This window comes from Macaca thibetana, chromosome 15 (genome assembly GCF_024542745.1).
Source record: "Macaca thibetana thibetana isolate TM-01 chromosome 15, ASM2454274v1, whole genome shotgun sequence".
NCBI classification, from domain to species: domain Eukaryota; kingdom Metazoa; phylum Chordata; class Mammalia; order Primates; family Cercopithecidae; genus Macaca; species Macaca thibetana.
Genome location: NC_065592.1, coordinates 100,460,669 through 100,488,665, shown reverse-complemented (window position 1 = coordinate 100,488,665; position 27,997 = coordinate 100,460,669). Strand labels below are relative to the sequence as shown.

At 38.9% G+C, this 27,997-nt stretch overlaps 2 protein-coding genes across 8 annotated transcripts in view; both read right to left on the bottom strand.

The window, feature by feature from the left end:
- The window catches only part of CKS2 (CDC28 protein kinase regulatory subunit 2), a 974,690-nt gene that overhangs the window by 873,490 nt on the left and 73,203 nt on the right, over positions 1–27,997 (bottom strand). The gene's annotated exons all lie outside the window — the stretch shown is intronic.
- Positions 3,861–27,997, bottom strand: part of SPIN1 (spindlin 1) — an 86,412-nt gene continuing 62,275 nt past the window's right edge. For all 7 annotated transcript variants that reach the window (XM_050761286.1, XM_050761283.1, XM_050761287.1 and 4 more), the window contains 3 exons: positions 20,277–20,530; positions 14,098–14,331; positions 3,861–7,501 (listed from right to left, as the gene is read on the bottom strand). In XM_050761286.1, the coding sequence (XP_050617243.1) occupies positions 7,302–7,501; positions 14,098–14,331; positions 20,277–20,530 (688 nt within the window). In that variant the 3' untranslated portion in view covers positions 3,861–7,301. The remainder of the gene's footprint in view (positions 7,502–14,097; positions 14,332–20,276; positions 20,531–27,997) is intronic.

The window sequence follows — 27,997 nt, the reverse complement described above, 5'->3', positions numbered from 1 at the left end:
AGAAGCAAAACATGGTAAGGCCTTAAGTGATGCCCGATGATGACAGGCCAGCTGAACGGCGGCATGCCCTGTGCCAGGCATAGGCCTGCACTGTGCTCACTTGTCTTTGACACGCTGCTCTCTCCTAAAAGACTGCTCTGAAAATGACCACAGTTTTGTCCTTAGTAGCATCCATCAGATTTAGATTAAAGTAAGAATCTAGTAGCTACTTTAATCTAGTGCTTAAAGCAACTTTACCACAGTATTACAGAAAAACTAGAAGTAACATTTTGTTAAAACCAGGTCCCCAGTACATAAAACAGAGAGTAAACACAGTGCAGGATAAAGACTGACTTTAGGAAAAAGAGTTACTGCTGATGTCATTTCTCTAACAGTCGTCAGACTTTTCTATGAGAAGGCCAGAGGCTCACACTTGTATACACAACGTGCAGGTGCAGGGAAGACCAAGGAAAGCAGCTATCCAATTTTTTACAAAGCCATACAGAGACAAGTTCAAGGAAAAAGCTTTAAGAGTTATTTTCACAATCTGTACGTGAAGACAATTCACAATGCTGCCACTCAACCCTGGGTTGTTAACAACTGTTAACCTATGTTAACATCAAGGTTGGTTTTGTTTTGCTTTCTATTTTTTTAAACAGAGTCTTGCACAGACTCTGTCGCCCAGGCTGGAGTGCAGTGGCACGATCTCAGCTCAATGCAACCTCCGCCTCCAGGGTTCAAGCTATTCTTCTGCCTCAGCCTCCCGAGTAGCTGGGATTACAGGCGTGCACCACCACACCCGGCTAGCTTTTTTGTATTTTTAGTAGAGACGGGGTCTCACCATACTGGCCAGGCTGGTCTTGAACTCCTGACATTGTGATCCATCCACCTTGGCCTCCCAAAGTCCTGGGATTACAATAGGCATGAGTCACTGCGCCCAGCCCAACATAAAGTTTTTAAAAGACTTTCTGTCCTTTCACATTATAATGTGCTTCAGTAATTCCAACATAGAAACAGGTAATTTTAAATGTATATATAATCTTCTTACCCTATTAAGAATTTTAGGTAGTTTGTGTGGTACATAAAGCTCTTAACTTTCCCCCCAGAAAGCATAAATTGAAAATGAGAAAGAGGATGGTAAAAGCAGAGCCAGGAGTAAGCCTACTCACTCACTGAACAGTCAATGTAAAAAAACAAATGCACAGCAAGGCCCCGTACTTCTGTGTCACCTCAGAGCTGGGGAGGGGCCGACGCACCACTTGGACCAGTGCCCTCACTAAAAAATTAAGTAGCAGCCGGGCGTGGTGGCTCACGCCTGTTAATCTCAGCACTTTGGGAGGCAGAAGCAGGTGGATCACCTGAGGTCAGGAGTTTGAGACCAGCCTCAACATGGAGAAACCCCGTCTCTACTGAAAATACAAAATTGGCTGGGTGTGGTGGTGCATGCCTGTAAACCCAGCTACTCGGGAGGCTGAGGCAGGAGAATTACTTGAACCTGTGATGCGGAGGTTGCGGTGAGCCGAGATCGCGCCACTGCACTCCAGACTGGGCAACAAGAGTGAAACGCTGTCTCAAAAAAAAAAAAATAAAAAAAAATAATAATAATAATAAATAAATAAATAAATAAATACATAAGCAGAAAGAATGCCAATGTCATGTTTAGGCAAACTTATGTGCCATGACATTTTTCAAAAACCGTCTGCTACTTGGTTTACCAATATCAATCATAAGGGAAGACAGAGACTCTAGGAATGGCTGGAGAAGTAACTTAGACTCAATGAAGTCTCTCAACTCCACATGCTGCCTAAAAACTTAGTACATGACACAGAACAAACCAATTACTATAAAAATTAAGTATAAGATTGCAGATTATGAGCAAAAGAAATCTAGACTTTTTAAGTCTCCTGTATGGTTAAAAAAAACAGGTTTATGAAGATATTACTTTCATGATATATTGAAGTGTCTTTAAAATATAAAGTTATCTGGCTAGGTGCCATGACTCACGCCTATAATCTCAGCACTTTGGGAGGCTGAGGAGGGTGGAATGCTTGAGCCCAGCAGTTCGAGACCAGCCTTGGCAACATGGCTGAAACCCTGTCTCTACCAAAAATACAAAGATTAGCCAGTCCCATAACCCAGTCTCAAAATAAATAAGCAAATGAATATATTTAAAAATTAAAGTATCTATATTCTTGTGATGAAAAATTTTTTAAATTTCTTCAGCATACTTTCTCTCCAAAAAGACATCGTTTATTTACTTTTTTTAGTTATGGAAAATTTTTTTTTTTAAGTTCCGGGATACATGCACAGAACGTGCAGGTTACATAGGTATATGTGTGCTATGGTGGAGGCATTTATTTTTTAAGCACAAAAACAATTTTGGGTTATAATTCCTAGTATACAGAGACACAGATGCCTACATTCTAATGACTAATATAAAACCTTTTATTTGGCAATTTGGAAATAAACACTTTTTAGATATTAACTTATGAAATATGGTTACAGAAAATTATTCACAGAAAATATTACACTATAGATGGATTACTCAAATCACTCCAATGAAGTAATTTACTTGAGGTGTTCATAAAGCAGCTCAGAGTCTGGGCACAAAATAGAGATCTGAGTCTTCATTCCTCTGTAATCCTGCGTGAGATACTCAATCTCTGCTCCTTCCTCAAAAGACTGTTAAGAACAAAATAAAATAGCGTGGAAAGTGCTTGGCAAGGTACTTATTAAGCATTTATGAATGCTTTATTAGTATCAAATGCTTTTGTCATCACAGAGTTTAATTGTACCAGAAACAAAAATTCTCCAACAGAGTGATGACTGCTTTAAATAGGGGAGTTGATTCATTCGTTTACAAATACTAGTCATCAACTTTCAAACTTCAGACTAAACTCTGTTATATTTTTGGAGCGATATTTACAGAGCTGTACCCGCGATAGATACCACAGACAGACAATGAATAATCTACCTTCAGCAAGGAAGGTCAGAAAATCCAGACTCAAGACGGGCACCTGTGCTTCCCAATGGCTCATTTCCTCCCTAAACTACAGACTTCTTCCACCAAAGCCGGAGTAGACCCTGTCTTCAGTCCACCTCAGTAACCTCCACGGTCTTGGGGCATAGACACTGCACTGACACAAACCTAGAAGCCCGGTGTCCCGAAGCCCCAGTTTGCACTCATCCCTCACCAAGTATCAACCATTCTCCCAAAAGCAGGTCAATATCCTGGACTTAAGCACGAGATCCTTTGGCCAAAATGAATTGGGAAACATTTTTTTAAAACAACACTAATTAAAACATGCCATAAATTCCACTTTTTACCTCGTTGATTAAAATAAGAAAGATAAAACATACATAGGTGTTAATATTAGGATGGTGCAAGAGTAACTGCATTTTTTGCCATACAAGCAATGGTAAAACTGCTATTACTTTGGCACGAGCCTGTATTACTTTCATTTTTTTATATCTTAGCATTGAGAAATAGTGATTTTTCACTATAGAATCCCATTGTTTATTATTTAAATATGAGTAAAAGCATTATAAGAAATATTCAAAGCAAGAATAGATATGAAAGTATAAAATACACATTATTTAACTCTATTTAAAAGAATTTTTTTTAAGATCTTGTAAAGTTGAATTTTATCAATGTCAAACTGCAAACTTCAATATTTAATATATGTGTGGTATCGATGATTGCCTCCTCTTCTTTCAGGTATTATTGAATATTATCAATCAAATAAAAATTCTATTTCTTTCCGTTTCTATGCATATCTGACATTTACATGTGGTGAAAAGGTTACTTGGCCCAAAAACTTCTCAGAATCAAGTTTAACACATCACAATTTGCTCATGAGCACAAACTTTACAGTCAGGAGTTGCACATAAAGGGTTTATTTTAAATGTTTTAAGGATAAGATAGAGTTACATCATAATTATAAAAATTACTTACAGAATTAACAGATTTATATTGTGTATACTTCTAAATGCAGAGAACAGGGAACTGTCTACACATTGTATAAAATAAAATTAAAATTAAAAATGAATTCAAGCTTGAAAGATGAGGTCATTTACCTAATTTTAAAATGTGAACACGAAGACCTCTGACCTGTACACATTCATTCCAACTGCACTAATGATGGAAAACACAAAGAGCGCAGCATTTCCAAGGAACCACAGACATTTCAACCATAATTATTTTGTTATAATAATTGTTCCTGTTTTGTCTTTGGAGAACTTTCATTTTTTTAAGACAATCAGCTTAAGAGTGTTTTCAGGCACTACAATTTGTGACAATCGGAACAGTCTTCTAATGGGTCTACAGTGTTCAGAGATTCAAGCCCAATGCACTTCGTGGTTTGGCACATAAAACGATAAAAGAAACGAAATCTGATTTAGAAGTAACTGTGATTTTTTTTAAAGAAAACACAGTCCCTTCAAATGCTGCATGACATTTACAACTGGAAAATCACCTTCTGTTGGCACTACATTTGCTTCACCAGTGCATTTTTATCCTAAAACCACTAAAACGGCACAGTAAGCAAATATACAGGAAACTGAAAACAAATAAAAATAAAGAAAACAAAAAAACCTAAATATCTTTAACATGCAATTTTAGTCAGTTACATTGAACATTCTACTTAGAATAGAGCATGCAAAAAAGGATGGTCTGCTTTTAAGATTTTTCTCTGAAGTTTTACGTGGCAGCCTGACATCACACACGCACGCACACACAATACAATAATACTAGAGCAGGTAAATGAGAAAGGCCAATAAATTTTATACATAGATTCATGTCTTGTGTTGTCACAAGTCCCATGATACTTTTGGAAATTAATGTTGAATTCCTGGAACAAGGAACCAACATTCAGATACCAGAAAAATGCAAGCAATGCATGCAGATCTGACACGTGAGCCTAAAACGAAGCCCAAGATACAAGGGCTTGGGAGCAGAATTAGTCATAGCGTCATTAAGTGTGGTGTAAGCCACCAAAAGAAAGACAGAACGGGGGAAAATGGGGAGAGAAAAAAAAAAATCTTCCCTTTCCCTCAGCCCTAAAGGCAATAAATGGAACAATGATTAAACTCATCGTCATCATCACCATCATCATGTTGCATTCACCTAGAAACTGGGAGACCATGTGGTATAAAAAAAGTCATTAAAGTTGCTTGCAGAAAAACCACAATGCAAGTCATTAAGTAATGCTAGAAATGTCTCAATTGACCCAACCCTCAAGATACTTCAAAATGAACTTTATTTTTCCACCCAAAGTGACCGAGCCAAGTTCTGCACAGTCCGTGCATGCTGGACACACTTGCAAACTCCTGCGCTGTAATGTCAGTCTGGCCTCCGGGAGCCAGGCTCAGCTTCGAGATTTACATGCAGGGACTCTTAAAGAGTCAACAGGAAAACATATAGCAGATCTGCAGAATAACACCTGTTCACACACGAGAAGCACCTATGACTTGGGTATCACACTGCTTTCAGAAGCTTGTCCCTGGCTGCCCACAGTGAAGCACCAGGGACAGAGCGACTGCAGCTGTGGACAGAAAACTGAGGTACTGTGTTTACATGGTGAGTGGTCGTTACCATCCAACAGCACAAGGCACAAAAAATGGGCATCAAGCAAACCATGCATAACGAGGCCTGGAAACCATCAAGAACAGCCACAAAAGAGGTCACTCGGACCTCTGATTCAAACTTTTGGTGTTTGAGTGATAAGCATGCACGTTTAGGCTCTGCCCAAATATCAGGGAGGATTTCCAATCTCCACAAGAGACTGGTTTCACATATGGCCTTTCTCCTGGTTATCAAACCACCAGGGTTCCTCCAAAACAAAGTGAGAGCAGCTGTTTTGCTGATCAACCAATCACACTAGCAGTTCTATTTCAGTTTAAAACAACCTTGCAGGAATTAACCACATAAAGACTCCGTGGCTAAGGGCTGCTATTACTTACACCCACCAAGCGAACACAAACGGCTGGCTTTCTTCTATGGTAACGCATCACTGACATGCAAACCCCAAGGGGCCACTGAATGGAATGAATCCACATTAACAGCACACCTGGAGGAGGAACATGCACCCCACAAGGTGTCAGGAGACTAAGCTGCTATTTGTCTAGACATTCTTTGTGAGGAAAAGCCAGGGGGTAGGGGAAAGGGGTGGAGTGAAAGTTTCTGACCATAATTATACATTAGCAATAATAGTAATAAAAATTTAAAAGTCCCAGAGAGCTTGTTAGAAGGCAACAATGCCACTCAAAACTTACACTTCCAATATAAAAGCACAGTATTCTTCCAGAAACTTACCAAAAACACGCAAACCAGTCATGTATTGTTGCCTTTTAAATTCATGTACTGAAATCCAGATTACCGATTTGTACACAATGTACCACATGTGCTGTCCAAAATACACCTACATTACACTGTGTGGAACAAGGACCTGGGCTTTGCTAAAAAGAATTTATGATTAAAATGTAACAACAACAACAAAAAAAATTCAAAGCTTAGAATTAAAGGTAGCCTTTTACCCAGATTCTTCACCAGATTGTAAAATTCTAATGAGTCATTAACTGTTCACAAGTAATTCATATTTGGACTTATGGTTTAAGGGCTCCAGATTGAAAAGGTGCTCTGAACTTCTGATTTTTTGAAACAAGCTGAAATGTTCCCATATGCTTCCTGTGCCCAAAGTTTAATTTGAAATAAAGAGCAGTAATATCATAACCATGACTGACTTGGGTAAAGCACTCCTGTTAAACTCAAGAAAATTATGTCACCCCCATACTAATAATCCACAAAGAAAAGACTGCCAGTGGGGTGTGTGGGGAGTATGGGGTGTGTGTGGGGGGTGTGTGTGTGTGTGTGTACACATGTATCTGTGTGTATATATTATATATGTATACACACATATAGATATAGGTAGATACAGATACATATATCTCAAAAAAGGCAATAACGAAAACATCAAACTATGCTTGCATTGTGGCGGCAGAATAAGAGGGTTAAGGTGAGGGGGAAAATGGTTAAGATCTATTACAATTTTAAATGACTATGATACTAGCTTAACTTTTACCAAACTTGCCTGTAACTCCCCTCCAAATAGACAGACTTCTTTTAAAAGAAAGGGGTTCTCCTTACACAAAATGCTTTGTGTTCACATCAATCTGTACTATTCAGAACAAAACCAGTTCTGCTGGCAGAGATTGTGGGTTCGCAGGGACATTTAAGCTTTCATTAAACTGGAAAGCAATCAAGTCTTTATGTCTACAAATAATACATTTCATAGTTCCACAAATTTGGCAGTTTGTGATGACATCTAGGATGTTTTCACCAAATCGTAGACATAAATATGGAAATCATCATCAAACTTGATGAAATAGACGGAGGGCTTGGCTTCTACTTGATGAATGACCATGCCAGTCCTTTTGGAGCCATCTTCTTTGGCATATTCCACTTGTTTGCCTACCAGGCTGTCCACAACTTCTCCTGGTTCCCTTTCTGCTGGAGGTGAATCATCTATATTAAAAAAAAAAAAAAGAGAGAGAGAGAGAGAAAATTTCTAAACCAATTTTTAGATATAAATCAACTCATATTTATTTTCATAACTTTAAAAAAAATTTTTTTAATACCCTGAATTCATGATTATCTAGACCAGGAGTCAGCAAACATTTTCGTAAAAGACAAGGCAGTAAATATTTCAGGCTTACGGGCATATGGTCTCTGTCCCAACTGCTGAACTCTGCCACTGCAGCACGAAAGCAGCCACTGATGATATGCATATAAACAGATGTGGCTGTGTTCCAATAAAACCTTTTATCATAGTTTGCCGACCCCCATCTAGATATATGAACAATTTTAAAAATCATAACCAAAAATTCATTTGGTCCATATTTAATCTGTAGCTGTAATTAAATGAAAATAAGTTTGAGTGGCTTTGAAATATAATTTGAAAGCAGACAATTCCTACAGGGATTACTGAGAATATGGCACATATTTAAAATGCCTAAGTACCATTGGTTTACTCTGAATCCTTAAAGCCTCTTCCCCCTCAACTTCACTGCATTTCACATCATCTTCCTAACTCAGTTCCAAAATTTAAGTTTTCTATGCTTTAAAAATTGGTACTGAATGAACTTCACCCCAGGACAAGTACAGGGGAATCTCTGAGGATGGCCCAGGCATCTGTACTGCCTAAAAGGTCCCCAAGATTAATGTACTGCTTCTGGCCTCTAAGAAAACCCACAGCAACAGCAAACCATTACCACCAACCAAAAAAAACAAAGTAAAAGAAAAAAAGAAAGGGGGCTTGCTAAGCAGTTACAATTCTATTTTAAGAAACTGCATGGGTTCTGAAAAACTCAAAAGCTCTTTTCCTCACAGTGGCAGGTGGCCTTCAGGTAGGGAAACCAGAAGACAGTCCACGTTATCCTGGCACAACTGGTAGCAATGCCATTTTACTCTCACAGGTATCCTGGTGTGGACCATATAACGTACATCTATTAACAGTAGTCTGCCTCTTTGGTTACAATAAATTCTCTCACTGAATGACAATCCAAAAACTGCTACTGTGATCTCTGGTACTAAGAGTCACAAGCAATAAAAATAAAACATCTGAGCATAATCAGTTCTTTTAAAAGAATAAAGAAATATAAGCTGAACTCTTTTCTTTAAAAATTATCTTCCCTTAAGCAGTATCATCATACTGTCATATTTTTATGGCACTTTCATGTTTACAAAGGAATTACAAATACACGATCGCACATAAATTTTATAGTAACTGAGCTAATCAAGGGAGTCATGTAGAGGCCTGTTTTAGCATCAGAGCTAGTACTTGAACAGGACCCTTTCAGAACTCATTAGATCAGAGCACCACCACTGTTTCTAAAGGTAAATACGCTTCCACAGCGTGTACATGCACGCACACACACGTGCACACACACAAAAATGTAAGTTTGGAGAATTAACGGAGAGGGAAGATCAAAAAATGGTTAGGAAAAGTGATGGAGAATTGCAGACACCCTTGCATTTCCTATGATTAGGTTAACAGTACTTACTCTATCCATAAAAAATGTTCAAGTTACCTCATAAAGGATGGAGAAATGCTTTTTAAAGAAATGTTCTCATGACAAATTCCTGAGTACATAATTTGAATTACCCCTTTATAACAAATGTACACAATTTTTTTTTCTTTTTGAGACAGAGTCTTGCTCTTGTTGCCCAGGCTGGAGTGAAGCAGTATGATCTTGACTCACTGCAACCTCCACCTCCCAGGTTCAAGCGATTCTTCTGCCTCAACCTCCCGAGTAGCTGGGACTACAAGCGCCCGCTACCACACTCGGCTAATTTTTTTATCTTTAGTAGAGACCAGGTTTCACCATATTGACCAGGCTGGCCTCGAACTCCTGACCTCAGGTGATCTGCCCGCCTCGGCCTCCCAAAGTGCCGGGATTACAGGCATGAGCCACAATGCCCAGACCCAAAATTTTAAAAATATATATCAAAGTAGTAGAAATTCAAGGCCAGATGAGCAAATTAGTACATTAACTTCTTCATAGGAAGAATTTTTAAAAAAAAAAAAAGAAATAGAAATGACTGACACATGGCTAATGTATGGAGAGGGCCTATCAGTTACATCTGTCCAAGGTCAGAGATTCATGTGTTTGAAGAAAGGCCACTGAGTAGTTTTTAAAGGAACAAACTTAACCAAAAGCAAAATTAAGAAAACAATTCAATTCATATGTATAATAGCATCAAAAAGGATAAAATCCTTCGAAGTAAATTTAATAAAAGAAATGCGGGGCCGGGCGCAGTGGCTCACACCTGTAATCCCAGCATTTTGCGAGGCCGAGGCAGGAGGATCACGAGGTCAGGAGATTGAGACCATGCTGGCCAATATGGTGAAACCCCATCTCTACTAAAACTACAAAAATTAGATGGGTATGGTGGCGCATGCCTGTAATCCCAGCTACTTGGGAGGCTAAGGCAGGAGAACTGCTTCAACCTGGGAGTCAGAGGTTGCAGTAAGCCAAGATTGTGCCACTGCTCACCAGCCTGGCGACAGAACAAGACTCCATCTCAAAATAAATAAATAAATAAAAAGTGGCCAGGCACGGTGGCTCAACCTGTAATCCCAGCACTTTGGGAGGCCGAGGGTGGGTGGATCACCTGAGGTCCTCAGGAGTTCAAGACCAGCCTGGTCAACATGGTGAAACCTCGTCTCTACTAAAAATACAAAAATGAGCTAGGCGAGGTGGCGCATGCCTGTAATCCCATCTACCCGGGAGGCGGAGGGAGGAGAATCGCTAGAACCTGAGAGGCAGAGGCGACAGTGAGATCAAGCCACTGCACTCCAGCCTGGCCGACAAGACGACTCTGTCTCAGATAAAAGGAAAAAAGGGGAAAGCGAAAGTGAAAGGAAAGGAAAAAGAAATGCAATATTTTCAAAATATTGTTGAAATCAATCCACCAATCAATGAAAAAACACCCCATGCTCATGGATTAGAAGACTTGTAAAGTCTTGTTAACACTGTTAAGAGGGCAATACTCTTCAAACTGATCCACAGATTCAACACAGTCCCTATCAGAATCCCAGGGGACTTCTTTGTTCTGACAAGTTGATTCTAAAATTCGTATGAAATTGCAAGGGACCCAGAATAGCCAAAACAATCCTGAAAAAGAAAGCAGGGGCCGGGTGCAGTGGCTTACACCTGTAATCCCAGCACTTTGGGAGACTGTGGCAGGCAGATCACTTCACTCCAGGAGTTCGAGACCAGCCTGGCCAACATGGCAAAACCCCATCTCTACAGAAAATATTAAAGTTCGCCAAATGTGGTGGCACGTCTGTAATTCCAGTTCCTTGGGAGGCGGAGGTTGCAACGAGCCAAGATCGTGCCACTGTACTCCAGCCTGAGCAACAGAGTGCAACTGTCTCAAAAAAAAAAAAAAAGGAAGAAAAAAAAAAGCAGGACTCAAACTTTGTCAACTGATTTATTTATTTATTTATTTTTTTGAGACAGAGTCTCGCTCTGTCGCCCAGGCTGTAGTGCAATGGTGCGGTCTTGGCTCACTGCAACCTCCACTTCCCAGGTTCAAGCGATTCTCCTGCTTCAGCCTCCCAAGTAGCTGGGATTACAGGTGCCTGCCACCATGCCTGGCTGATTTTTAGTAGAGATGGGGTTTCCCTGTGTTGCCCAGGCTGGTCTTGAACTCCTGACCTCATGATCCACCCGCCTGGCCTCCCAAAGTGCTGGGATTACAGGCGTGAGCCACTGCGCAACAAGGATGCCAAAACCATTCAATGGGGGAAAGAATAGTCTTCGCAAAAAATCGTGCTTGGACAACTAGATAGGCAGTCACAAGCAAAAAGAAAAAAAAAAAAAAAGAGGTTGGACCCCTACCTTGAAGCACAAACAAAAATTAACTTGAAAATGCATCAAAGACCTGTAAGTAAGAGCTAAAACTATAAAAACTCTTACAAGAAAACAAGGGTAAATCTTTATGACCTCAGATTTGGCAAAAGATTCTTAGGACACAAAAAGCATACTCAGCAAGAGAAAATGTAACTTGGACTTCAAAGTTTAAAACTTCTGTGCAAAGATCATCATCAAGAAAGTAAAAACAGCCCATGGAATGGTTTCTATTTGCAACATGTATCTGATAAAGGTCTTATATTTTAAAAATCGTCACAATGCAATAATGAAAGACAGATAATTTAATTTAAAAATGGGCAGGAGATATGAATAGACATTTCACCACAGATGATATAAAAAGGGCCAATAGGCCGGGCATGGTGGCTCACATCTGTAATTCCGGCCCTTTGGGAAGCCAGGTGGGTGGATCCTTTGAGGTCAGGAGTTCAAGAGGAGCCTGGCCAATATGGTGAAACCCCCTCTACTAAAAATACAAAAATTATCTGGGCATCGTGGCACGCACCTATAGTCCCAGCTACTCGGGAGGCTGAGGCAGGAGAATGGCTTGAACCCAGGAGGCAGAGGCTGCCAGTAAGCTGAGATCATGCCAATGCACTCCAGCTTGGGCAACAAAGCAAGACTCCATCTCAAAAAAAAAAAAAAAATTTTTTTTTTTGTTTAAAGGGCCAATAAGCATATGAAAGATGCTTACATCATTACTCATCAAAGAAATGCAAATCAAAGCCACAACGAGATACCACTTCACATCCACTAGCATGGCAAGAATCAAAGTCAGGTAACAGTAAGAGTTGGTGAGAATGTGGAGAAATCAGAACTCTCATAACACTACTGTTGGAAATGCAAAATGGTCTTTTTGTTTTCAAAATTAGCCTTGCAGTTCCCCCAAACGATTCAACATAAAGTTACCATTATGACCCAGCGATTCCATTCCTAGGTATATACCCAAAGGAAATAAAACATGTCCATAGAGAAACTTGCACACAAATGTTTACAACAGCATTATTCATAAAAACCAAGAGGTGGGGAAACAACTCAGATGTCCTTTACTGGATGAATGGCTAATCAAAATGTAGTATATATCCATACAATGCAATTGTATTTGGCCATTAAAAGGAATGAAGTACTGATATATGCTACAGTGTGAATGAAATCTCAAAACATGCTAAGGGAAAGAAGCTAGTACAAAGGACCTCACACCATATAGTCCATTCACAGGAAAGTCCACAACAGGGAAATTGACACATCAAGCACTACTGGTTGCTTAAGGCTAGGGGGTTGGAGGAATAAAGGACTGACAGCTAATAGATACAAGGCTTTCTTTTGAGGTGATGAAAATGTTCTAAAATCGACTGTGGTGAGGACTGTACCTATCTGTGCATATATTAAAAAGTACAGAATTGCACATTTTAAATGGACTAACTATATGGACTAACACAGCCGTAATGGCTCACACCTGTAATCCTAACACTTTGGGAGACCAAGGCTGGCAGACTGCCTGAGCTCAGGAGTTTCAGACCACCCTGGCCAACATGGTGAAATCCATCTCTACTAAAATACAAAACAAAACAAACAAACAAAAATTAGCCAGGCGTGGTGGTGGGTGCCTGTAGTCCCAGCCACTTAGGAGGCTGGGGCAGGAGACTTGCTTGAGCCCAGATGGCAGAGGCTGCAGTGAGACAAGACCACACCATGGCACTCCAGCCTGAGCAACAGGGCAAGACACTGTCTCCAAAAAAATAAGTAAATAAATAAATAAATAAATAACACAATAAAGCTTTTCTAGGCCTAACGAAATTAGCCCAGGTCACATCCTCTTCTACCTTACCTGTGCGAACAGACTAGTTGTGGAAATAGCTAATCATCTGTCTAAACACTGACTCTGTACTCCAGTTGCTACTGAAAAGTTCTCCCAATTAACTGTTTTCTGAAATCGATGTTCTCTAAATCAGGAGTCCCGGACACCTGGGCCACGCTGCAGAGCAGATGGTGAGCAGTGGCAAAGAGAGCACTGCCACCTGAGCTCTGCCTCCTGGCCGATCAGCAGGGGCATCAGATTCTCCTAGGAGCACAAACCTTACTGTGAACTATGCATGTCAAGAATCTAGGTTGCATGTTCCTTATGGGAAATCTAACGCCTCCAAAACCACCATCTCCACACCCAACACTCCCAACCCATGGAAAACTGTCTTCCACGAAACTGGTTCCTGGTGACAAAAAGGCTGAAGATTGCTGTTCTGAAGTTCAAGTATTTACAGATGAAATAATCAACGTCTTGGGGTTAGCTTCAAAATAATTGCATTGGGGGAATTAATAGATAAAACTAGACAAGCAATGAGACAATAACCGTTAAAGCTGAGCAGGGGTACACAGGGACGTATTTTACTGGTCCCTATTCCATCATGCTTTTAAATAAAAGCAATAAGTAATATGTAGTAGTGTTAATTATAAAAAAACTTGTATCTTATTATAGAAGTCAAGCAGAACTGATTATCAAATATTTTCTTATCTAAAATTCATGACAACCGGATGAAAAATTTCAAAGGCTGTGTTTGTGCATGACTAAAATAATCATCATATATCCAGAAATAAAAATGTATCTGCAAAAAAGCCAATCAAATATCTTGCACTAAAGTCCAAATCCCTTCTAATTACCAAAAATAAAAGTTGCCAATATATACTTACTGGAATCAGGCATAATGCGAAGGTCGCCTTCTTTGTAATCATCTAAGAGTTGGTACATGTACAAGACAGGGTCTTTCTCATAGGTAATGTAAAACCATGTGTTCATGACAGGTGCACGTGCTAAGACCATTCCCCTCCACTCATCTTTAGAACCATCCTCTGTCTCAAACATATGTTCCACTGCTTTGCCAATCATTGTGTCTGCCAAGTGTGCATCGCTGATTCGAGATGTTGCTGGGGATTTAAAAAAAAAAAAAAAAAAAGTTGACAAAGCGTTTCACTGATTACCGACTATGAAGACTGAATCTACAAAAGAAGGCTACCTGAAATTTTGTCCATGCAATGTATTAGCAAGCATCAGAATCTGGGAAAGCTTTAAAAAGTACAAAAACCAAAGACAAACTACTGGGCCCCAGCTCAGAGATGGATTCAACAGGAATAGAAGTATTTTGTCCCAAGTTGGTTAACTGAAAAAAACATGATTTTTTAAAAAATTTTTCTGGACTTATCTGCTCTTGGTTCTGTACCCAAATCAAAAGTTTTAACTGTTCATTCAAGGTATAAAATAATTTTTGTTACTGTTTACTTAACAGTTAAATTTTGAGATAATTTCAGACTTACAGAAGAACTGCAAAAACAGTAGAGTTCCTGTATATGGTTCACTTTGCTTCTCCTGTATTAGCATCTTACATAACCACAGAACGTTTATTTAAAACTTAGAAATTAACCTATTCAAGGCACAGAGTTTTTTTTTTTTTTTTTTTTTTTTTTTTTTTTTTTTTTAAAAGAAATTGGTGTTTGTTTTCCTTCAGTCTTATTTCCATTTTTTATTAAGGCATAGGTTTTTACTCTCTTCTCCTACAATCTTATTCTTCGCTGCAACCAAAGTAATCACTGTGTCATTGATACCACATTGTGTGATTTAAAATGTTCCCATGCCTTTCCTTCGTAATTTGAAAAACAACCAAACTGCTCACCACGGCCCCCAAGCCCTAAGCCATCACGCCTCTGCCCTCAAGTTTTCCCATCTTCCTCCTCACTGCTCATGCCTTCTCTACTTGGCTCTTCTTCCTCTCCCATTAGGACACACTCTCCTCTGCCTGATAAGCTCTTCCCCACATCTTCAGAAGGCCAGTTCCTGTTGGGGTTCTCCTCACCAACAAGGTAGCCCCACAAATTCCAGTCACATTACCCAATTTTACCTCTTAGTAACATTCACCATGATCTAAAGTTATCCCATTTTATGCATTTGTGTACTTGTTAGTTGCCTGTATATCCCAATGAAAGCAGAGACCTTCCCTTTCTTGTTTCATAACTAGAACATAGCAGGTCAGTATTTTGTATGATTTAATCAGATGCCCCATGTGGTTAGGAGCTCAGGTCTCTGAAATGATAGATTAACAGTCCTAGCCCTTAATACTTTTCTAATGAGGTGAAAATTATCACCTTCATCTTTTTAACACTGGAAAAACTATGAAGGATCCTATTGGTTTTAAGATTTCTCCAGTCCACAATTTTAGGTAACTGTCTTTATACAAAATTAAAACAATTTTCTTAAAAAAAAAAAAAAAAAAAAAAAAAAAACAATTAGCGACAGGTATGGTGGCTCACGCCTGTAATCCTAGCACTTTGGGAGTCCAAGGCGGGCGAATCACTCGAGCCCAGAAGTTTGAGGCAAGCCTGGCCAACATGACAAAACCCCGTCTCTACCAAAAATACAAAAAGTTAGCCAGGTGTGGTGGTGCAGGCCCGTAGTCCCAGCTACTCAGGAGGCCCAGGTGGTGAATCACCTAAACCTGGAAGTCGAGGTTGCAGTGAGACAAGGTGGCGCCACTGCACTCCAGCCTGGGCTACGAAGTGAGGCCCTGTCTTAACAACAACAAAAACAACCAGTTAGCACTCCTATTTTCCTCATTCAACAGAGTTCTATTTCTGTTAAATCAAAATAAACAAAAAAGTTAGATTTTCTTGATAAATGTATCGCTATTCAATTTTATCAGCATACCCTAAACTAATACATGGTTGGTTTTCTTTAAGTATGCAGTAATAATAAAAAATTACATAGAATTCCCGTTTACGATACTAAAAAATCCCCGCTAGTTTCTTAGGGCCAGTAGATCTCAGACTACTAGATCTCAGAACTCCATTGCATTCTTAAAAATTACTGGCTGGGCACAGTGGCTCACACCTATAATCCCAGCACTTTGAGTCCCAGGTAGGAGGACTGCTTGAGGCCAGGAGTTTGAGACCAGCCTGGGCAACATAATGAGATCTCATCTCTACAAAAAGTTAAAAATTAGCAGGCTACTGTGGTGCGCGCCTGTAGTCCCAGCAACTTGGGAGACTGAGGCAGGAGGACTGCTTGAGCCCAAGGTGTTGAGACAGCAGTGAGCCCTGATCACACCACTATACTCCAGCCTGGGTGACAAAGTGAGATCTTGTCTCTAAAAAAATAATTAAAACATAAATAGAAATTACTACACACCTAAAAAAGCATCTGTTTACATAGATAATGCCTACCAATATTTACTACTTCGGAAAATAAAAAATATAGAAACATTTAAAAATACCTATATATCAATGTATTTTAAATTAAAAATAACTATTTCCTATCAAAATATAGTAAGAAAAGTGGCTTAATTTTTACATTTTTGCAAATCTCCTAATGTCTAGGTTTTAAAAAGAACAAGCAGATTCTCACATCTGCTTTAGCACTCAATCTGTTATGATCTGCTCTTTCGGTTCATATATAAAATCCAGCCTCTCAAAGATATGATACTGAAAAGAGTATTCTAATTGTCTTTCAGATAATTCTAGATATTCTTATATGAAACTACAAAAGTCAACAGTTAGCTCCTTAAAGGTTACAATGCAGAATCTGAAACCATTAAATAAATTTGTCATACTGTTACATTAAAACTCATGTCTCCAGAACATATAAAGAACTCCCACAACTCAACAAAAATCAAATAACCTAATTAAAAAATGGTCAAAGGACGTGACTAGGTATTTCCCCAAAGATGATTTACAAGTGGCCAACAAGCACATAAAAAGATGTTAAACATCACTAATCATCAGAGAAACAGAAATCAAAACAAAATGAGGTATCATATCACACCCATCAGGATGACCACTATGACAAAAACAGTAAATAGCAACTGCTGACTAAGGGATGGAGAACTGAAACCCTTGTGTACTGTAGGCAGGACTGGAAAATAGTACAACTGCTGTGGAAAACAGTATGGTAGTTCTACCTAAGAAATTAGAATTACGACATTAAAATTAAAATTATAATTACCATATGATCCAGCAATCCCACTCCTATGCCTATATCCAAAAAAACTGAAAGCAGGATCTCAAAGAAATATCTGCATATCCATGTTTACAGCAGCGCTAGTCACAATTTTACATGGTACAATTTTACATTCTACCAAGAGGCAGAAACAATCCAAATGTCCATTAATGGGTGAACAGATAAACTGTGGTATATAGATACAATGCAATGTTCTTTTCAGCCTTAAAAAGAAAGGAAATCCTGTCACACATTACAACATGAACGAACTTTGAGGACATTATGCTAAGTGAATTAAGTTATTCACAAAACAAATATTGTGTGATTCTAACTTCTCTGAGATATCTAGAGTAGTCAAATTCATAGAGACAGAGTGTAGAACAGTGGTTGCCAGGGGCTGGGAATGGGAGAAACGGCATGCTGTTTTGTTTAATAGGTAGAGAGCTTCAGATTTGTAAGATGAAGAAGTTCTGGAGATCTGTTTCAACAATGTGAATGTACTTAACACACTACTGAACTGTACACTTAAAAATGGTTAGGACAGGGCCGGGCGCGGTGGCTCAAGCCTGTAATCCCAGCACTTTGGGAGGCCGAGATGGGCGGATCACGAGGTCAGGAGATCGAGACCATCCTGGCTACCACGTTGAAACCCCGTCTCTACTAAAAAAAATACAAAAAACTAGCCGGGCGACGTGGCGGGCGCCTGTAGTCCCAGCTACTCGGGAGGCTGAGGCAGGAGAATGGCGTAAAAAACCCGGGAGGTGGAGCTTGCAGTGAGCTGAGATCCGGCCACTGCACTCCAGCCTGGGTGACAGAGCCAGACTCTGTCTCAAAAAAAAAAAAAAAAAAAAAAAAAGGAAAAATGGTTAGGACAGTACATTTTATGCTATGTGGGTTTTTTTACAATTAAAAAAAGTAGTTAGTCTTGCACTTAGAATAGCTCTTTCACCACTGCATGATCTGGTACCATGCACTGTTCATAAAGAAAATATTCACTAAGTTATGCAAATATTCCAAATAGATAGTGGGAAACTCTACTGTGTAACTGAGAAACAAAAGAGAGTGAAAAGCACGAATTACAGCTTAACAATATGAAATATTTCTGACCTTGCAAATCTCCTGAATGGGCTTCAGAGAACCCAAGGGTCCCCAGACCTTGCTTTGGGAACCACTGCTCTGTGACATCACATGCATTCTGGCTGACTGACTTTTTTCTCCAACTTTAGCTTAAGAAAAACATAATTTTAATTATACTCTAATGTACTGCCTGAAGCAATTGCTTCCTATGTAAAACGAAAGTGAAGAGCAAGTAATTTTTTAGACTAAAGTAGGTTGATGCCAAAGTAACTGCTGTTTTGGCCATTACTTTCAATGTCAAAAACCGCAATTACTTTTGCACCAATTTAATACGATAAATACTAAAATTAATAGCAACTATTAGCTGAATGAGGCACATACATCGCTGATTTACATAAAAGCTCTTGGATTTCTTTTTATATTGCTTTACTGTTTACAAAATCACTATTGTTGGAAACTGAGATAATCCCAAACTATGAACAACATGTAACCCTTAGTCCCATCACCAGATACTTGTATAGTTTCTATCCTTCGATGACAAAAGGACCAACAACCACAGGTCACGCAGCAATACGCAGGAACCTTCAAGTGAGCTACTTGTCGTTTCAGAAGGGGCAAAGAGTAAAATTCTGCTGTTAAGATTCTTAATATATTAAAGTTTCTTATGTGGGAAATGGATTAATGCCATGATCAAGGAAGAAACGTAGGATGTGCATCAAGAGGAAGAGCAGGTGTTCAGTCACACTTAAGAAGAGATGAGAATGTTGAAAATAACAAAGATTTAATATCACTTATAGGAGTAGTAAGAAATATTTACACTTAACGAAAGATTTCTTTGAAAACTGAACCATATTTATACAGATGAGTAAAGATTTAGCAGTTGATATCTAAAGAGAAGACTAACAAAATAACTTGCTACTAAGGCAGAATTAAATTCCTAAGGAAACTCATCATATCCCAGGGACACAATGGCACAGTCTGAAGAAAAACAAAGCGAGGAGACTGAACTAATTTCTTCCCGTGACAATTTGATCCCAAAATTCCTACCTAGATATGCTGAAGCTTTATTATTTAATGGTATTGACTTTTAAAGACAATTCTAAAACTACAAACCAATATTTTAAACAAGAGCAGCATCACTGTAATAAGAAAATATTTCAAAATAAATGCTTCAAAAAAAGTAGTATTAGCTTGGGTGTATCCCACCCTACTAATAAAATCAGTAATTTATTATTTACCTTAGACCTTACGCCTTAAGGAACACTTGCAAGGCAAAACTGACATTGTATGACATTTAAAAAGAGCCATTCATTTCCACAAACATTCTTCAGTCAAGCTCTGTGTATAATAAAGATCACGTTTTGGTTGCCTAAATTTTGGCTCAAAGTCCAATTATCATTTACATTGTACACAATCAAAGATACACTTTCACAGAAAGATTCTAAAATAAATGCACAGCATTCTCTTATCTTTTGTATCTGATGAGATTAACACACAGGATATTTGAGCTACTGATAACCTTACCCATCAGAGTCCAGAAAACAGTGAGCAAAAATGTTAAAAATAACCATATTATAAATGATTAAGTGGCAAACTTCTTGGGGGGAAAATACACATCTCTATATCCCTCACACAGTTCCTTGAACTGCTTTGGATCAATTTTTGTGGTTTTCGGTGATTTAATACAATGTTTATCAAGAGGGGTGCTTGTGTTCCAATAAAAGTATTAATAATGTAAAATAATTAAAAAAGCATCCATTTCAATATCATTTTTATAGCATATAATGCACAAATTATAAAAAGAACTTACCAACTCTATCAGGGAGGACTTCAAGCGCAGAAACTCTTTCATCTTTATTAAGTTCTAGTCCATAAACACAGTCAAATCCATCGTATTTTATAAGATACAAAGAAGGATTTACAGGCACCTGGTCCAGAACGGTTCCTTTCCACTGGGTAACAGGGCCATTCCCCTCTTTCCACCCATGCTGAATCCTGCAGCCTACGATGTTCCGCCGGGGCTGGGAAACAGGTTTGCTCGGACCCACACTGCTCCGATGTTTTCTGTATTCACACATATACACACATAAGGTATTATCTCAAAAGTATGCATGCCTAGAGCTAACATAACCACTGGCTAGCATGATCTCATTACAGATGGTCCCAACATATGTACAAACTCATGTTTGCCACATTCCTGCTTCAGGTGACTCAAGGTGGTTATCTTCCACCCCTGTACCAGTGGTGGTGACTGTGTAACATGGTACGTTAGTAATACGAGCTTGTTGTGCACTTCAACTGTGTATAGGCAGAAAAAACTACTAGTCAATAGCAACTTAAGCCCTACCATTAAGCATCAGGTTATCAGCTTTCTGAGTTTATTTTAATCCAATCAACTCAAAATTATCCAAGTTAATTAAAGAAGAAGGACTGATCCATGAAATACATGTTATCAATAATCACACAGGTATATAGCTTTATATAATATCCACTTCAAATTAAAAAGAAATGTATAACTATTCAATCTCACCCATTCCCGTGCCCAAATAATTCTGCCTGTACAGGCTTAACTAATAAAAATAAACTAGACAATCTTCTCTTAAACTGAAGTCCAGATTAGCTTGTATCAATGCACTATAGAAACATTACTTGTCTAGGAAACACATAATCTTAAAACTGAAGTTTGTAACAAACAATGTAATATTACAAATTATTGAAACATCAAACTACTTTTTTTTCTGGTTTATTATTAGCAACTGAAAACTCTACATAGAAAGTTTATAAATAATACACCTGGCTCTTGATATCAGGAAAAAATCTTCATTTCACCTTGAAACCTTGGCTTCTTGGATGCAAGCTGAAGGCCAAAACCAAGACAACAGATGCTGATATATGCCAAGAATGAAAAGAGCTGAAAGGAATCCCCTTCCCACAGTTTTATGGGTATAAAGCTCTCATTTTGTACACCATGAATAAAAGTGACTAACATCTGATATATAACACAAACAAGTTTTAAAGAAACAATTTATTGTAGGTTGTAATAGTTAAAACTAAAATTACGTATTTTCTAAATAATTTACTTTAGACTGGTAACATAAATTTAGCTAAGTGAGAGGGGAACAGGCTATGAGAGACAATAAGGAGTACTCGCCGCAGAAGGGAAGCTTCTCCCCTGGGGTGAAAAACTAAGCAAGGGGATCTGAACCTAACCAAGGAGACTGGGAAGGAGATTCACAAGGCTAAGTGCAAGACTGTAAGGCCAGAAAACTCAGGTCTGCCTAAGCCCCTCGGGACTGTGCAAAAACCCAGGAAACCTTCCTTCCAGAAAGACAAAGCCCCTCTGAGTACACGATCCTCACTGACCAGGACAGCACCACAGGGTAAGGAAAGCAGGATTCAGGCAGAAATGAGGGCGGCAGGTCTCAGAAAGTATGACAGAGGTGGCTACATAGAGAGGTCTTAAGCTAGGAAAGCTTTCCTGGAATCCTCTCGTTTACACGGGTCTGGAAGCATCACAGTTGGACAACATACGAAAGTATTTTGAGGAGGAAAGAGACTAACAATGTGACAGATGTTCTGACAGGTGGGAGCAGGCCTCAAAAACAGGCTTGTGAAGTAGATGAAAACTACTATCAAACACTGAACAAATAACAGAAGCCACAAAAGAGAAACTGTGATGATTAATTTTATGTGTCAACTTAACTGTGCCACAGAGTGCCCAGATTAAACACTGTTCACGGGTGTGTCTGTGCATTTATATAGGCAGACTGAACAAAGAAGATGCCCTCACCAATGTGGGTGGCCATAATCCATTCCGTCAAGGGCTTCAATAGAACAAAAGGTAGAGGAGGGAGGAATTTACCCCTTTTTCTTCCTGCTGGCCTGCCTGAGCTGGGACATCAGTCTTCTCCTGCCCTTGGACTGGAACTGACACCACTGGGTCCCCTGGTTCTAGGCCTGCAGACTGAATTCCCCTTCCAGCTTTCCTGAGGCTTGGCTTACAGACAGCACTCCATGGGACTTCTCAGCTTTCAAAATAGCATAAGCCAATTTCCTCATAATAAATCTCCTTCATATTTTATCTATTTCCCAACGGTCCTACTTCCCTGAAGAACTCTAACATAAAAACATATATCAGAAACACAAAAGATGAGAAATGAGATCGCTAGACAAGATGTGAGAATTACCAGACAAAGTAAAGAATAATTTGAATTTTTTTTTTTTCAGAAATTAAGACTAGAAGAACATGAGAAGAAACAGACACCATGGGAGCATGTGAGGAAAGTGGATGATGAAAAGGGGACAGATGGGGACAAAAGCAAAAAGAATTAAGAGATGGTAACAAATATTCCAACTTCTGTGTAACAGAAGAACCTAAAAACTAAAATCAAAGTTCACAGAAGAGAGTACTAAAAACCGTAATTCAAGAAAACTTTCCTGAAACAAAACACTTGAACATACAAATGCACCCCATGGGAAAACCCAAAATGACTGGCCCTAAGGCATATCCAAGTCAAATAAACAAATTTTAAAGAAAATAACACCCTTTGGGCACTTACACAAAAGGACCAAATCATGTGTAAGGGACAGACTCAGAATTTGACAGCAACACTCTATGCCAGAAGGCAACAGAGTAACAAACTTAAGGTTCTCAAGGAAAAGAAAATGTGAGCCAAGGATTTGTTCATCAGCCAAGAATGCACACGGACCTTCGGACCTTCGAGTATGAAGGCCTCCAACAAAACTGTAATGAACATGTCAGAAGGCAGGGGTACTGTTTTTATAAAGTTACATGACAGTGAGCTTCAGATAATCAAGGAACTCACAGAGAAGGTTCAGCACTGAGAGGAAGCAATGAATACATTTAACTGTAGAACAAATGGTGACAAGGAGAGACAATAGTGTGTAACCGTTATCTGTTCTGATATTTCAAATTTAACACAACTCTCCAAAACAGGAGGAAAGAATATGTAAAGTAGAGTAAGTATAGTGAGTGCCTTATAAAACTTAGATCAAAAAAAGAATTTAAATTAGGATTGTAGAGAGAAAGGAGATGACAAAGAGCTAAATTCAGTATTGTTCACAGTAAGGAATCTATATATATATTATATATATATATAAACATAAAAATAAATAAAAAGTCTGTAACTTTACTACTCAGAGATAGAAGAAAGTTGATTTCTAGACAACTGCATAATCTCTAGGAATATACAATAACATCCAATTGGCCTCTTCAGGAAAACAGCTGGTGAAGGAGATTACATTTCTACTTTAGAATACAAGAATCCTTTGTAGTAATACTTTTTTCTTAAACTGACAACCAGTTACATATCTTCTTTTGATTTCTAAGCAGAAGATCCAATGAGTTACTCCCTGTACAGGATCGGGCTTTCTTCATATTTAGCGCAAAGGCTAAGGTTAGTTCCCAAACCTCACTAAGGATAGAATTCAGTCATGTGTCCCATTTTGTAATTTACACAGACATTCCATGATTACTACCAAAATTATAAGCCAATACAGCATCTTCACCCATATGGTAGTTAACTTTGTGTGTCAAATTTGGTTACACCACAGTACTCAGATATGTGGTCAAACACTACTCTAGATGTCTCTGTGAAAGCATTTTTCAGCTGGAATGAACATTTGGATCGCAGACTATGAGCACCAGCAGACTGCCCTCATAATGTAGGTGGACCTCATCCAAGAAAAAAACTGGCCTCCCCAGAGAAGGGAGGAATTCTGCCTCCAGACTGGCTGTTCGTGCTGCAGCTTCAACTCTTCCCTGGGTCTCTAGATGGCTGGCTACCCTGCAGATTTTGAACTTGTTCAGTCTCCCCAATTGCATTAACCAATTCCTTAACATAAATCTTCCCCACTTCCCTCCCCATGTGTTTCTCTCTCTCTCTCTCTCTAGAGGCATGAAATTTTCTACCCTTGATTTTCAAGAAAACCAACATAAACGTGACCTATGACAGCAGAATTTTTCGTTGTCGCTGCTCCCTCCTACACTTGTTAGTAGCATTCCTCTGCAAATGGGAATTATCTGCAGTCGCTCCTGATAATGGCTGGAATCACATGTCAGAATAAGCAGTTTTTGTACTAAACACTTCCAAGGAGCAAACAAGGTCTCCTCCCTCTTGAGCATTACACAAAGGGCTTGCATCTTGCCAGGAGTCCTCCTCACACCGGACCGGGGTCCTTTAATTCTGAGGATGCATATTCCTCCCTTTTGAACTGATTTTATTTCCTCATCTTCTTATTAAGAGTTAGCTTTTGCTGTGGTAAATGATACCATGAGTCTCATACTTAACATTTTGTTCTGTGTTGTCTACCTGTCTTCTGTTTTCCTCACTTTCCTCTCTTCCTATATCTGTGCCGCTAGAATGATTGAAGTTTCTTTTCACTAAAGCCTCTAATGCAAATGATGTATCTTATTTCTAGTCTTCCAGCAATTATCTTTAATGTTCCACATATTATACCTAAACTTTCATTTTTCTATTACAATCTGTGATTAATCAAAACCTATACTTTTCATCCCCCAACCAAAGCAACACTAAAACCAAACAAGAAAAAATCCTTAGTAAAAGAAGAAAAACTTAAAACCTTACCTGGCTAATTCTACTGCATTGCTGAACTGTAGACTTTTGTTCCAAACTGGTATTTTTCATTTTGCTACTATCTTAATAACTTTTTAATTTAGAAACAAGAAAGGTTTTTTGGTGGCTTTTGGTGTAGTATTTTCACATTTTTTTTCTCATGTATACTCTGTCTTTCTAGGTACATCCTCTGGTAATTCTTTCAGGTAAAGTTCAGAAATACAAACTTGCTAGATTTTTGCAAGCCTCAAATTATTATTTTGCCCTCATCCCTGAATTGCCTATGTATACAAATCAGGTTCAAAATCTTTTTCCCCTCAGTACTTTGAGAGACAAAAAAACTTTCACTGTCTTTTATAATCTAGAATTACAGACGATAGAAACCAATCTGATCCTTGTGTTCCTTTGAGGGGCAATTTTCTCTTCAAGGTATTTTATTTTATTTTTGGAGGGAGTCTCATTCAGTCACCCAGGCTGGAGTAGAGCGGCGCGATCTCAGCTCACTGCAACCTCCACCTCCCAGGTTCACATGATTCTCATGCCTCAGCCTCGCTAGTAGCTAGGATTACAGGTGTGCACCACCACACCCAGCTAATTTTTGCATTTTTAGTAGAGACAGGGTTTCACCATGTTGGTCAGGCTGGCTCAAACTCCTGGCCTCAAGTAATCCACCCTACCTCAGTCTCCCAAACTGCTGGGTCTTCAAGGAGTTTTAGAATTTTCTTTGTTCCTAGATTCTAAAATGTCACAAAGACTTGAGGCATGTGTTTTTAATTATCCCTCACAAGAAGTTGGTCAATCTAAAGAGAGCAGAGCAAAATTTTCACCCATATGTAGTCTGGATTATTCTCCTCCTCCAACCCCTTTTGGAATGTCATCAGACAAATGCTAGCACTTTTAGATCAATCCTCCATGATTCAACTGCCCTCTCATATTTTTCATCTTGAAGAAATCTTTAGCTCAATTGTTAGTGAATTAAGTAAACTCTACTTTCAGCCTATTGAATATCTTGCATAATATTTTTAATGTCTAAAAACTAGTTCTTTGTCATCATATCTCGAATGGTTTTTCTTCTCAATGAACATGCTTTCTGATATCTAAGTTTCATTTTTTCCTGATTCTTCTAGGAACTCTTTAGGATCAGGTCTCCTCTGTTTTCTACACATACATGGTGATTCCTGGCTTGTACTTCTGTTTTGACTAGTGATGGTCTTTTATGTGGTTAGTGCTCTAAGATGCCTCATGATTCTTGGTGTTCGTATTTGTAGATGCAAGTCAAGATGAAGTGGCATTTGTAGATACAATGTATGTCTGCAGTTCAAGTCACACTCTCTGGCCTCTGAGCAGTAAATGCAGGTTCTGATGACAGAAGCCACGACCCTGGTAGCTACACAGAGGCTAAGAAGTGACAGGTATCTTCAAGTCAGGAGGAGGTAAGCTGAGCATCTTCTGTTCCAATGTCAATTCTGTACAATCAATTTTCTTACCCTTTTAATATCTGGTGACTGTACCCAACCCATTCTCTCTCTGATCCTGGCAGTAATCTAAATCTAGTTTATTTACTTTTTGGCACCAGAGTTCCTCAGCGGAGTCTTGACAAAAATTTGTTCCTATCTGCTTGAGATCTAGAAACTTCTTAGTGCTCTGGTCTGCCAGCAGGATGACCTTTTTATATTAACAGTAACAAAAACTTAGAATTTTGATAATTTCATCATAATTTTACTACAAATTATGATGACGTACTATTTTCTATCTGCGTATAAAATGAATAAAACCTTTCTAGTGATCAGTTTGGCAATATCTGTCCAAAGTCTTACCATTTGGAGTTTCCATTGTTCCAGTGAGTCCACATCTACAAATTTATCAAAAGAAAATAATAACAGATGTGCACAAAGATATTACTAACAGGGGAAACTAAACATATAAAATGTTTAACAATAGGCCCCATTAATTTAAAAGTTCAGAGCGTATCTCTATGATGAACTATATACGTATTAAAAATCATGAAAAAGAATTTAATTTTAAAGAAATGGGGTCTTGCTATGCTGCCCAAATTGTCCTCAAACTCCTGGGCTCAAGCAATCCTCTTGCTTCGGCCTCCCAACTAGCTGGAACTACGTAGGGGTGCCCGCCACCATGCCCAGCTAATTTTTAATTTTTTTGTACAGACAAGGTCTCACTATGTTGCCCAGCCCGGTCTCAAACTCCGGGGCTCAAGCAATCCTCCCACATTGGCCTCCCAAAGTACTGGGATTATAAGTGTGAACCACTGTACCCAGCCTTAAAAACTTTTTATTTTAAAAACCCACAGGTGTAAAACATATGGCCACATGAAAAATTTTTATACACAATCCTTACAGGTATGTAGGAAGAAGTTTTTTAAAATATACATTAAATCATTAAAATCTCTGGGTGATGGCATTATAAATAACTTTTCTTCCTCTCTGTTTACCTGTTTTCAAAATTTTCTACAACTTAAGTATTTCACTTTTGCAGCCACATAAAACACAATTGTTTTTTCCGAGACGGAGTTTCACTCTTGTTGCCCAGGCTGAAGTGCAATGGCGCGATCTCGGCTCACCACAACCTCCATCTCCCGGGTTCAAGCAATTCTCCTGCCTCAGCCTCCTGAGCAGCTGGGATTACAGGCATGTGCCACCACGCCCGGCTAATTGTGTATTTTTAGTAGAGATGTCACGTTGATCAGGCTGGTCTCAAACTCCTGACCTCAGGTCATCCGCCAGCCCTGGCCTCCTGAAGTGCTGGGATTACAGGTGTGAGCCACCGCGCCCGGCAAACCACAATTTTTAATTACTGCTACATTCATGCAATGTGTATACTAATTCGGCAATAAATTTATATAAAAACAGATTTGCATATTTGAAGGATGGCAATTCCTACATTTATTTCTATTGCCTTTTTGTGATTCAAGAGC